General features: G+C 50.9%; 1 protein-coding gene across 4 annotated transcripts in view; it reads right to left on the bottom strand.

Moving 5' to 3' along the window:
- SCHIP1 (schwannomin interacting protein 1) overlaps positions 1–13,791 on the bottom strand; it is a 42,242-nt gene that overhangs the window by 6,246 nt on the left and 22,205 nt on the right. For 2 of the 4 annotated variants that reach the window (XM_075031304.1, XM_075031306.1), the window contains exon 2: positions 1,752–1,870. In XM_075031304.1, coding sequence (XP_074887405.1) covers positions 1,752–1,870 — 119 coding nt within the window. Of the gene's footprint in view, positions 1–1,747; positions 1,871–7,656; positions 8,054–13,791 lie in introns of those variants that run through there. The other 2 variants (XM_075031305.1, XM_075031307.1) reach the window with 2 other exon arrangements.

The following is a 13,791-nucleotide window of genomic DNA, read 5'->3' as shown; positions in this document are numbered from 1 at the left end:
AAACTCTTATTTTCCATTTATTTTAGTAGAATAGATAGCATTAATAATTGAATTTTTTTGCAACGAGAGTGGTGAAACGCTGGCCCAGGTTGCCCAGATCGGTGGTCGATGCCCCATCCCAAACATTCCAGGTCGGGTTGGATGGGGCTCTGAGCAACCTGAGCCGGTGGAAGATGTCCCTGCTCACGGCAGCGGGGTTGGACTAGATGACCGTGAAAGGTCCCTTCCAACCCAAACCATTCTATGATTCCATCCTATAATTCTGCACAAGATTTTAAGCCATGGTGGACAGACATGGGTACCCAGGCCGGGGTGCAGGATGCACCTTTGGCTCGGCTTAAAATTGCATCATACGACCCCAACACCCAAAACCCAGCAATTTATTCTGTTTAATTTCATATGCAAGCACGAGAGCAACGGTCCTGCAAAGGTTCCTGTAGGTCCTGTAACAGGCAGCGTGCAATACTAATGCTTTGCCTGGACTATAAATATTACCGAAACACCAAAGCGGTCAGGTACAGCTGGTAATTTCTCATGGCACAGCTGCCAAACCCTGCCGTGCAGCGTTAATTAGACCCGCGCTATAATTACAAGATAGCGGCTCCTGGTTTAGATGTAACTACACAGAGCAAAACTGTTTTCCCTTTCAAATGACTTGCAGTTCAGTTTAATTTCACAATTGTACCTCTCTGGTGTAATAACAGTATTCCTCCTGGCTTTATGCCTCTCTAAGACTTTTTTCTTCTCCCACACCATGGCAACAGGTAGATCTTCACTCCCAACGTGGGAGGCGTTCAGTGCTTTCCAAGTGCCATGGGTTACTCCCCAGCAGCTGAATATAAACAAGCCTTTCTGGAGTTGGTTTGATGTAGAGATTTTAAAAATCAGAATAAGTGAGGTACCCATGCTACGCAACGTGCCAGCCCCAGGGACGGAGCCGTGTCCAGCCAGCAGAGCCTGCGTGGAGCACGTGGACGTGGCGGGGAGGCAGGGAGCCACGTTAAAGGTCATTTTTTTCATTCTCTGCTGCTTTCTGTGGGTGAGATTAATTGCTCTCCACTGCCCTGCTGTCACCAGGGCTAGCTATCAGCATCAGATCTGTTTCCAACGGGCTGCCACCTCCTGAGCCACCGAAGGAAGATACGCTTTCACAAACTCGTGGATTTTCACCAACCATCACCATGCTGCCTGACCCGGGACTGGTGGGACCATGGGACCGTCCTCATGCCCTGCCCTGCTCTGGACATGCATGCCTGGCATTAAACCAGGCATTCAGACATTAAAATCCTCAGTATTTTGCAACTCAACATAAAGAACTTGGGGAAAAAAAATAATTAATCAACTATTTTCCTGACCATAACTCCAGTTGTGCATTCACGATACTTCCACCACTGTTCTTGGTCTGCCCAAGTCCAAAGGCAATTCTCAGTTCAGGACAGAGATCCTAAATGAAAACCTGATGGAAACCTAACTCAGGAAACTCATTTGCTTTGTCCCCTGAGCATCCAAATACCTCTTCTACATGGTTTTAAACTAATATTTTAGCATATTATTTACAATTATCCACGTAACACACAACTATTGCGTTTGGAGCATAAGACATTGTTCTAAAACAAGGAAAATTCAAGAATATGGTTGCGAGCAAAAACCGAGGGATCCTCTGAAGGGCAGGTCTCAGGATGTCCCACTGGAGGCATCTCCCACTTTTCAGCCTCCAACGAGGTTTTGGGCCGCGAGGCCGCCTGGCTTACCGGGAGGAGAGGCTCGGCTTGCCGCTCTTGCTGCAGCTGGTGTAAAGTCCCGGGCCATCGTCGAAGAAACTGCCCAGAGCCAACTTCTGCCTGATGGACTCCCGCTCATTCTTCTGGGCCTGAAAGGGAAGGGCGACAAGAAAGGATGAAGCTGCCGGTCACACCGGTGTGCAGGCAGGAGAGTTGATGATGATGATGATGATGCCCAGCATCGCCCGAGCTGTCTCCCATCCTTGGGTGGACCACATAGTCCATCCCAACAGAGAAGCCCACCTGCGTCTCTCTCTCTCCACATACTGATAGATGGGTACCTATATATACACACACATCTGATAGATACCTAATGCATACACCGCTATCTGTACATCTATCCATATACAGCCACCGAGGCCACACTCGTGCCATTAACATCTGCCACTTCCCCGAGCAGCCTCCAAAACCACACACTCCTCCTTCTGCCAATGTGCTTAGAGATATATTTTTAACCATTGCCATTGAATTGTGCACAGTTTTAAAAATGTGGGTTTGTATATATGTTTTTTTGAATAACGGCAAACTACAAAGTGATTTGAAATTAATCACCCATCAATGATTATGGAGATGACTGTGGAATCAATGTGCAATAAATGAAAATCACAGATCTAGATTCAAAATTAGTACCAGTACTATCCCGGTGTCTGTCACTAACAGATTATGTGCCAACGCTGACAATAAATTCATACAAGGTGGCAAGTTATTGATAGAAGGAACATTTTGAAGCCCTCAAACATTTCATTTTAAAATAACACATATACCCGATCAAGAATACACAACAAAAGAAAACATAGCAGGCAAGCATGGGCTGCTTCCACGGTGTTAATTAATATAACTGTGCTTCCCATATTTCACCTGTCTCACTAAAAATAAAGCACCTTTTTTTGATACAAGGAAGTGAAATGCAAATTATTAACTTAAAATAGCTAATAATTTAATTCCAACTCCAATGCTGACTACATATATTACATTATCACACTGCCCATTATATTGTTGATCCCTTACCAAAATACATACTTCGTTTGTAACCCAACTCCTTTCATTTAAAGTATTAAAAATAATGCCCATGGCATCAAGTGGTATCAAGTTTTTGGGTTCAGCTCCCAGTTTCCGAGGTTCTACCCAGACTGCGCAGCTATGTTTTTCTGCTTTGGTTTTTTTCAGGTTTCAGTAATCGATGCCTCGATCACACAGAGGCGGTTAGATTTAGAAGAAAAAATAGCCAGCCAGCCAGCTGGTGAAGGCAGCACAGTGAAAAAAATAAGTAAAAATGAATGAGAAATATTTTTTAATGGACTGAAAGCAGAGACAGGGTTGCCCGTGCCGTTTCCTCGTGCTGCCCATCGCACGATGGACGTGGGTGTCTCCCCTGTGAGTGCCAGCCGCATCCCTCAGCACCACAATATTCATGAAGCCACGGATACCTAGCCTCCCCGTTTTTCCAACTGGGATGATCCTCTCCCACATCTTCCCATCTACTTCTGATTTTCCTTGTGTTCCGACAGAAATGTGTGGATGAACAAGGAGCTCCTGGACGAACTCAGACAGAAAAAGGAAGCCGACAGAGGTGGAAGCAAGGACAGGGACCCTGGGAGGAATACAGAGAAATTGTCCGAGCAGCCAGGGATCAGGTTAGGAAAGCCAAAGCCCTGATAGAATTAAATCTGGCCAGGGACATCAAGGGCAATAAGAAAAGTTTCTATAGGTACATCGGTGATAAAAAGAAGACTAGGGAAAATGTGGGCCCAAGGAAACGGGAGACCTGGTTACCCAGGACATGGAGAAGCTGACGTTCTCAATGACTTTTGTGCCTCAGTCTTTACTGGCAAGTGCTCCAGCCACGCTGCCCAAGTTGCAGAAGGCAAAGGCAGGGACTGGGAGAATGAAGAACCACCCAGGGTACAAGAAGATCAGGTTCAAGACCATCTAAGGCACCTGAAGGCGCACAAGTCCATGGGAATCTGATGAGATGCATCCGCGGGTCCTGAGGGAACTGGCGGATGAAGTGGCTAAGCCACTATCCCTCATATTTGAGAAGTCGTGGCAGTCCAGGGAAGTTCCCACTGACTGGAAAAGGGGAAACATAACCCTTGTTTTTAAAAGGGGAAAAAAGAAAGACCTGGGGAACTACAGGCCAGTCAGTCTCACCTCTGTGCCCAGCAAAGATTATGGAGCGGATCGTCCTGGAAACTACACTAAGGCAGATGGAAAATAAGGAGGTGATCGGTGACAGCCAACATGGCTTCACCAAGGGCGAATTGTGCCTGACAAATCTGGTGGCCTTCTACAGTAGGGTTACAGCACTGGTGGAGAAGGGGAGAGTGACAGACGTCATCTACCCAGACTTGTGCAAAGCATTTGACGCTGTCCCGCACGACATCCTTGCCTCTAAATTGGAAAGACATGGATTTGATGAGTGGACCACTCGGTGGATAAGGAATTGGCTGGATGGTCGCACTCAAAGAGTTGTGGTCAACAGCTTGGTATCCAAGTAGAGACCAGTGACGAGTGGCGTTCCTCAGGGGTCGGTACTGGGACCGGCGCTGTTTAACATCTTTGTTGCTGACATGGACGGTGGGATCGAGCGCACCCTCAGCAAGTTTGCTGACAACACCACGCTGTGTGGCGCGGTCGACACGCTGGAGGGAAGGGATGTCGTCCAGAGGGACCTGGACAGGCTGGAGAGGTGGGCCCGTGCCAACCTCATGAAGTGCAACAAGGCCAAGTGCAAGGTCCTGCACATGGGTCAGGGCAATCCCAAGCACAAATACAGGCTGGGGGATGAGTGGGTTGAGAGCAGCCCTGAGGAGAAGGACTTGGGGTATTAATGGATGAAAACCTGAGTATGAGCCAGCAATGTGCGCTCACAGCCCAGAAAGCCAGTCGCATTCTGGACTGCATTAAGACAAGCGCGACCAGCAGGTTGAGGGAGGGGTTTCTGCCCCTCTACTCCGCTCTGGTGAGACCCCACCGGCGGTCCTGCGTCCAGCTCTGGTGTCCCCAACATGAGAAGGACATGGACCTGTTGGAGCAGGTCCAGAGGAGGGCCATGAAGACGATGAGAGGGCTGGAGCACCTCTCCTATGGGGACAGGCTGAGAGTTGGGGTTGTTCAGCCTGGAGAAGAGAAGGCTCCGGGGAGACCTTATAGTAGTTATATAAAGGGGGCTCATAAGAAAGATGGAGAGAGACTTTTTACAAGGGCCTGTAGTGACAGGACAAGGAGCAACAGTTTAAAACTGGAAGAGGGTAGATTTAGATTGGACATAAGGAAGAAGTTCTTCACAGTGAGGGTGGTGAGGCACTGGGACAGGTTGCCCAGAGGAGTTGTGGATGCCCCATCCATCCCTGGCAGTGTTCCAGGCCAGGTTGGACGGGGCTTTGAGCAACCTGGTCTGGTGGAAGGTGTCCCTGCCCATGGCAGGGGGCTTGGAACTAGGTTTATCTTTAAGATCCCTTCCAACCCAAACCATTCTATGAAATCAGGAGCCCAAAGCACATCTCCACCTCCTCCTGCCCAGCCAGGACAGCACATCCCAGCCTCCACCCAACTGAGACCGTTCCCTCCCCCAGCAGCATACCTACCTACTCTAGGGTGTGCTGAAAACTAGTCGTCTTTGCATTAAAATACACATAAGCACAGGCACACTTTCACATATTTACCCCTTTCAGTTGGGGCTGTCTCTCCACATCTTTTTTAATTTTGCTCCATTTCCCACCGAGACGGAACTGCTCCCAGTTTGCCATCTGTACATTTAATCAATGTGCAATTTGTTTTCTCCACCAGGTCATTACTGAGGATACTAAATAACACGGCTCCCAGGACTGAGCTCAGAATATCCCATTTTATAAACCAGACACAGGCTAATGACCATAAAGAAATCAAGAGTCCTATTTGTTATTATAAAATAGGGAACAGTTACTAAGGAATAGAATATACCTAAGGGAACTGGACCTCAGGCTTTAGATAAATTACTCAACAGCTGCTATATACATCCTGAGCCGGGTATTGAAAACTATAAATTGAGAAGGAAAATTGCAAGTGGTTTTTTGGCTATCAAATATACTTACTTGGTATATAAAAAATAATGGATCAAATACTCAAAATGCAAAGGTACTAGCAAGAAGAACATAAACCCATGTTATTCAAACATGTATTTTGACACTGAATAAAAAAATGTATGTATTTCCGAAAGAGGGGTCTGGTGTAGAGCTGAAGTCTGGTCCGGCCCATTATTTTAAACAAAAGGCTGCTTTTTATTTTTAAGGCAAAACAGTTTTGGGCGGATGTTTTCCTTCTTACCATTGACCTTCCAATTCGGAAGGTCAGTAGCTACCTTTGTTTAAGTACACGAATAAAAACAGTATGTAAGATTATGGCCGTGACTGCCTACATGTAACATGCTTTACACAACCGTTTCAGCAAAGGGAAATTGCCAGGAGAGGTTCAGCCTTTCCCCACAGCGGACTCAGCACACCATATCCGCAGCCCCGGCGCCTGCTGTAATTATTGCTGGTTATAAATCCATTGCAATCACCTCGCCGGTGTTTGCAGATCATACAGAACCGTTTGTGCTCTTCACCACCCGTCTCCGACACGTGCCGGCACCCAGCCCGTCCCCGACACGCTGCGGCACCTTGACACCAAAACCTCCCCATTTTTGGTCGAGAGCCTGAATTTATCCAATATATGCCTTCTTCCCATATGACCCCATCCCTGGGGGCACACGGAGGTGCCGCTGATGCTGGGGGCCGTTCCTGACCGACCCGATGCAGGATGGAGAGTGGACCCCCACAACAGTGGGCACAAGATTTCTGCAGTTTTCTGGGAAACCGAGCAAAGTCCATACTGTGTGATTTATGTCATTTATGAAGTAGTAGCCAGACTATTCTTTTCACCATGCTATTTAGCATGCAGGCACCTGTACTAGCAGCCTTTACTCATGACAGATATCACCCGAAATAGCACATAAAATCGCACATGGAAGATTTATTTGGCGTTGAGGTGTAGCAGTGATTTGCCAGGCTCCTCGTCGTGCTCTGAGACCCCCCACCTTGGGTAGAGCAGCCAGCTCCTAATAACGGCCGGGGACGGCACTTCTGGAGTTGTACTGACCGGTACCAAACCTGGACCGAATACCAGGCGTGCTTTGCTAAGGCTCTGCCTGTTTGGAGAGGGAAGAGTCTAATTACACGGGGAATTACAGATTAACGGGTGCCAGCCACACTTTGGCAGAGCCCCGTCCCAACCAGGCAGTGCCACTGCAATGCGAGGGGTTAAAAAGCAGTGAGGCCGGCGGAGGCTGGATGCCCGGAGCATCCATCCATCGGTGCCAAGCAGGGTGCACAGCGCCGGGACACAGCCGGGCCACCGAGGCTATTTTTGCCAGGGTCTGTCATTACCAGCCACGGACAATTACTATATTTAAAGTTGCAGACCCATAGGCAGCACCTTATTTTATCTCTGTAAAGTACAGGGGCTATTCTTGGATTTACAAACAGAATTTGTAGCCACAGAACATTTGTTTTTATCTCCTTTTTTTTCATGGCAGATTTGCTAGTAAATGCAAACCCAAGTCAAACTTGCGTATCTCAAGCCACATGGCAAACTGCCTTAAAACCCAGGGGTCTCGAGGGATGAGAACGCGTTTGGAAACATCTCTCTGCGTTTTCTTTATCATAAAGTGATATGGAAACGCAGAGGGAGGAAGGTTTGCTGCCCCGTGCCTGTGCATTAAACACCGCCGAGCGCTTCCCTGCTCCGGCACCCCAAACCCAGCGCCCCGGGAGGGTCTCGGGCAGCGATTCGGCGGGTCCCCCTCCTGCCGAGAAGGCGACTGTGGGCAGACAAAAGGCCCCTTTTTGTCCCTTACCTTTTTATAACTCCCCTCCCCGGCCGGCACGGCTGCTTTCCTGATGACGTCACCCATGCCATCACCCTCCCGACTCATCTCCTTCGCTCCCGGGTCCTCACGTGGCGGGCGCGACGTTCCCGCCGGGGCATCTCAATCCTTCCTCCGCTCTTCAATCGGCACCGTGGGATCGGACGCCGGCCCCCCCAAGAGCCAAGACCCGCGGCAGCCCACCGTCCACCGTCCGGGATGCTTCCCCGGCCCCTCTCTCGCTTCCCGGCCGCTCCGGAGCACCTTGCTTTTCCCTAATAAAGTCAACGGCGGCGTCGGAGCCTCGGCCGGCTGATGAGAGGGAGGCGAAGGCTGCACGGGCCAGGGAAGTCGCGTCCTCCTCCAGCCACTGCCAGCGCCGGATAAAAATAGCCCCGAGCCCTCGCCAGCTACACAAGGGCAGGAAAAAACCCGGTGTCTGATGTCAAAGTCCGAGCCCGGTGGCGTAGTCACGGCTGGAGGGGGCAAGAGGAAGGGGCTTTCTCCCGGGGTTTTCGCCGTGGAAGTTTATCTTAACGAAATCCCGGCGGATGGAGGAGCTGCCCGCGGCCGGCGCGGACCTGGAGGATGGGCAGTCACAGCAATGTCAACTACGAGACAAAGTTTTGTTTTCGCTCTGAAAGGACCCCAGGGAGCGATTTCTTGGCTAAACCAACTTTTTAAGGTGCAAAAAAAAAAAAAGTTTCCAGGAATTAACCAAGAGCTCAAAAAGGCGTCCACAGCCTTAACCTGCCACCCGTCTTGTGGGCTGGCAGAGCCTGGGGACCCCCACACCGCCTGGTCCCTGCTCAGGGGTGGCTGAGCACCCCAGCCCCGGCTCCCATGGGGGGCTCCGTGGGCTCGGCAGCCCCCAAACCTGCACCGCTTACAGCTCCAGCTTGTGTCCTGCCCGGAGATCCAGGCTTCCCAGGCACGGCCGCTGCTCCCCGACCCGGCACAAATCCTGCTCAGTCCTTGCTGAGATCCCACCTGTGTCGCACCCATCACGGCGTGCAACGTTTGCTCTGGATCGGCTGCGGGTGAGGCATTTCTATAGGGAATCCTCAGAAAGATTGGAATTTATGCCACAGTTTCTCAGTGATCCTCAAAACGTGGCACACCTGCAGCAAAAGCACTGATTGCTGGTGCAACACAACTATGCGGCATGCTAGATAAGTAATTTTAATAGCCCTACAAAGTTTACATGATTAAATGATGTATCCAAGTCATGCTGACATCATTTCACCTAAAATGCGTATTCTAGTCAGATTACTGTCTCTGACAACATACAAATTATGCATCATGGCGTTACTCCACTCTGAAGTTTCAGGCAAAAACAGTAATAATAAACAGGATTGTTTCATTCCATTCTTGTCCCAGGACGCTGCTTTGTAACTATAATTCCCAAATGAAACAAAGTTGTTCTCTGGATATTTCATTATTTTTAGTTCCCCTCTACCACTGACTCATTGTGTCCTTTCCTGCTGTTGCTAAATTAACTTCCTCTCCTGGCCGTGGGGATGGATCCTGACACAATAAATCTGAAAAAAACCCACAAATCCCATAGCCCGACAGGAAGGATGTGGTGGCCAGGAGCACCGGGCTGGGGGCTGAGCCTGCGATTTGCCACGGGCTTCCCTCCCCGCCGCCCCAATTCGGGACAAGTCCCCACATCACCCTGCCCTCGTCCATCGGAGGGGGGATGTCCCTGTGCCTTTTTTTAAAAGGTTTTATCCCCCATCCCAGGTTTCAGGCCAGCTCACCTCCGCCCTGCCCTCCGAGCCGGGATGGAGCTGGGAGGAGCATCTCCCCACCAGCAAAGAAAAGGCCAGGTTTAAACTCCGGCTACCAAAACCACAAGGGAAATGGATTTTGTGGTTGTCTCGGCGCAGGGACCAAACCCTTTGGTGTTCAGCCCCTTCCCCACCTGATGCAAAAGGGCCACCGCGGGCAGACGGGCAGCACCGCTGCCTGCGCCGGACCACCCCACCAACACCTGAAACTGTCCCTCCGGTGCTCCGCCGGCACGGCCACCTCCGCCTGCTTTTTTCTTTTTATAGCGTGAAGGGAAAACTCAGAACAGGCGTATCTGGAGCAGGTCAGCTGGGGTGTCCCCGCTGCAGGAGCAGACGGCCACGGAGCCAGCGCCGCGGGGAACGCAGGGGCCGGCGGCACTCAAGTCGTCCTTAAGCGAGGCGAGGAAATAGGACGCATCCAGTTTTACGGGCTTGAAACAGGCGCCGATTGCTTACGGAAAAGCAAGCAGCTAAATTTAACTCTGCTGGGCATACGTAACGCTTGCTTGAGTCGATGAAAAAGCCCCTCAGTGCTGTTGGGGAAACCACCTCTCCCCAGCTTTCTGTTGGGGATCAGCTCCCACGCACCGCCGGCTACCAGGTTAGTAGATAAAACCCCTAAATTCCCAGCGAAGCTCAACGAAAGCCCTCCGAGCACCCTCCCTGCCAAACCAGCGTTCACGGCCACGGGGCGCTCAGGCCAGGGCATCGAGGCGACTTCCAGATTCATAGAAATCTCCAGTTGCCAGAACTATTGCACAAAACGTTCCTTTTATTGTAAAGGTCAGAATAAATCTCTTCTGAAGAGTCCCTTCACAGCACAGCATCCTTCCGGCGCAGAGCAGCCGGGACAAGGCACTTACAACCAGTCCCTGCAAATTTTGGGATGAGGTGGACCGTGCCCCTCCCTCTCTGATGATGCTTCCCTGAGCTTTAGCACACCAAGTGCTTTCCACCCACTTCCCAGAGCTTTTTTTTTTTTTTTTTCCCATCTCTGTCTAAACAAGAAGGCCTTCAGCCTCAGCTCTCTATAACGCAGGCTTTATTTTATTTTATTGTAATTGGTTTGGGATGCAGGGTCAGCGCGCTCGGCCACACGAACTCGAGGTTCCTCTGCCGTACCACGATGCAGCATCCCCTCCAGCGCGGCAGCCACGGGCGAGAGGCCAGGCCGGTAGCTCTGCCAGCGCTCTGCGGTGGGCTTCGTGGCGGTTGAGGTTTTTTCTCCAAGGCCTGTCTTTTGGGGCTATATTCTGCCATGAGAATTTGTATTCACTTTTTAATGAAAAAGCTGATGACAGTCTGGTATTTCTACATGCCGCAAAAGCCTACAAAACCCTAAAGATACCAAACAAAATAAACTTAATTAAAAAAAAAATAAATTTAATGAGCATTTCATATTTTAAGCTTGTGACTTGCACGGCCTGACTTTTATGGTTCGGTGCTCGGTGAGACCCTGGGAGCGGTGGGTGCTGGCCAGCCTTGCCTGGTCCAGCCCCGCAGGGACACCAGCAACCTCCCCGCGCCAAAGTGAACACCAGCACCTCCCCGCTACAGGCGTCTTTCTAAGAGACCCCTCTCAAGAAACACGCACAAACCTGGCATCACGAGAGCCGCGGAGAGTCAAGCCCGATGTGCGCACCAGGACCAGGTCCCCACGCCCCGACCCGCCTGAGAGATGACTTCTAAGCAAATAAAAATCTCGTTTTTCACATCAGATTTTTTTTTTTTTTTTCTTTTTAATTTTCTTCGCACGTGTAAAGCCCGGTAACATCTCCAGAGCGACTCTCCCACCAGCAGATAGCTCAGACCGTGACTGATGCCAGCGCACGGAGCCAAACCCGGTTCCCACGGGCAACTGCCTGTTTGGAGACTCCTGCCTGAGGCAGGGGCACCGGGTGCCGGGGGGGTTCCTCTGCTCTTAAAAGCACATTAGAAATCAACCCAAGGAGATGACGTCAATCTAGACATATTACCCACTCGTACGGCGGTGGCAAAGATACACAGACGAAGCCGGCAACAGCCCCGAGAGTCCCGTTTTGCTCCATGCAAAGGCGGACCTGTCGGGCAACGCCGAAAATAGGCGTTTACAAAGCAAACTGAAACACTGGCTAAGGCTTTCAGTAAAGCACTGCTAATACGCACGTTGGAATAAAACCTTTATTTCTGTGTTAAGGCCTGGATTTGCACGCTGGCCTTTCATTCTGTGCGAGCTCAGGACCTCACAAAGCATTGCCCAGTGTGCGCGAGCTGACGTTTTTCTTGTCAAACTGTAGGGGAAATACGGAGCCCTAAATAAAATGTTTGGCATGGGAAAATAAATCGGTATAAAATAGGAAAAGAGAAATAACTAAGAGAAAAATACACGGCACGAAAAGCGGCAGCAGCCTGCGTGACTCCAGGATGCGGCCACGGGAAAGACGTCAGATGCTGGGACCTCCTGACCATGGGGAACCTGCCCTAAATTCAAAGCGATGAACCCGATTTAGCCACATCCAAAACCCGCGGACCACCTACGGCCACCTGCATTTCCGAGAGCAGCAGGGACAGCTCACTTATGGTGCGAAACAGGACTTTCAAGGCAAGGCACGGCATACGACAGAAATACCCTCCTCTTCCTCGGCACCTGCCAGCGCTGCGCCCCGTCCCCAGCACCCTCCCTGCTGCACAGCTTATGTCCCAGCCCTGTCCCGTCACGTCAGAGCTTTGCTGCTGAATTTCTCCAAAACAAACACGTTTTCAAGTTTTCCCCGTGCGTTGGCTTGTTCCTCTATTTGGTTTATTTTTAGTTTATTTAGTAGCTTTGAAAAAAGGGGTGAGAGGAGGGAGAAGAGCAGAGTTACACGCTGTCACCCTCCTCCCCCCGGAGCACTCCGGGCAGCCGCCAAAATCCGATCATTGCTGGCTTCCAGGCTGATCCGACACCCGGGATTGCTGGCCACAAAAGAATTAAAACTTGGCCTTTAGGTTAATGGGTTTGGGAGGGGGCTGGGGTTGCTCCTCATCTTTGCGGTGTCGTAGGAAGGTTTCGAAACAGATTTAATTTGAAAAACCACTTCTCCGGACTTCTTTCTACGACGTGCATGCTTTCTGGCTGTTGTCACTCTACTATTTCTTGGTTTGGAGGAGAGGAACCAATTCATAAACAAGCAAGTAGATGAAAGCAGCTAAAAGGCAGCAGCGCTGCCGTCGCAGCGCGCCCGGCGCATTAACATGCAGGGATGCTGGCCAGGCCTGCGCCGCAGCCACGGCTCGGCATCGCTCGCCCACCGCCACGGACCAGCTTCCACCCGGGAAACAATGCGCAACCTTTAACCCTTGCGTTCCTACGAGTACGCCGGGAAAACATCCGCTGCGCAGAAACAATGGCACCATTTATTAAGGCAGCAGAGAGCAACAGGCTCGGAGCTGCAGAAAAATCGGATCCCCTAAAACAGAGGCTGAAGAAAAAATGGGATTTTTTTTTTTTTTCTTGCAAAGGAGCTAAAAATGGAAATTCATTTCCAGAAGCATTTGCTAGATTGAAAGCGTTCAGCAAAAAATCTTTTCAACTCTTCTCTCTCTCTGTACTTATCTGTTGGTATCTTTTCCCTTCCCGATATATTTTGCAATAGGAGATCTTTTGTCCTAAAACACAGGTTGAAGTTTGAATTAAACGCGGCGGTGGGGGAAAACGAGGAAGAGCCGCTGTCCTGGGCAAGGCCCCGTCTCCCGAGGGTCCAGCTCGGCCGCCGGGAACGCCTGTTGGGTATTTTGCAAAACACGCTCCACTGCACGTAGGCAGCCGCGTTTCTCAGCACCGCCGTCGCGGACGGACAGGCGTTCGTGCATTTAGTGACCCACCTGGACCACCGAGCCCGAAACGTGCCGTTATCCCGCGCAGGTGCACCCACCGGCACCCGCCCTCTCTTTAGAGGGAAACGAAGCCGCAATAACAACCCCCCCCAAGCTCTCGCTCGCCCCGCTACGAGAATCCTGACACGGCTGTCAGCGGTGCTGCCAGGCCCCAGGGCCCCCCCGGGGACGGGGGCGACCCTGATGGATGCTCCGAGAGGGCAAAGCCGACCCCCCAACCCATCACCCGTTCTCGCGCGGCTTATTTAGCAGAACGAACCGCGACGAGACCGCGGCTGAAAATAATTATCTTGCGGGTCAGCCCTCACGCTTCGATAAATCTGGAAAGCGCAGAGAAGAAAAAAATAAAAAAATCCTCCCATTTATTCTCTCCTCAAATTTGCATCGGCGACACCCAAAAGCGCAAAAACCCGCAGCTGGCTGGCTCACGGGGAGCAGTTTCATCCAGGCAGGTGGATGGCGAGCGGGGTGCAGG

Source organism: Buteo buteo, chromosome 7 (assembly GCF_964188355.1).
Source record: "Buteo buteo chromosome 7, bButBut1.hap1.1, whole genome shotgun sequence".
NCBI classification, from domain to species: domain Eukaryota; kingdom Metazoa; phylum Chordata; class Aves; order Accipitriformes; family Accipitridae; genus Buteo; species Buteo buteo.
The sequence above is the reverse complement of the archived record's forward strand: the minus strand, read 5'-3'. Positions and strand labels throughout refer to the sequence as shown.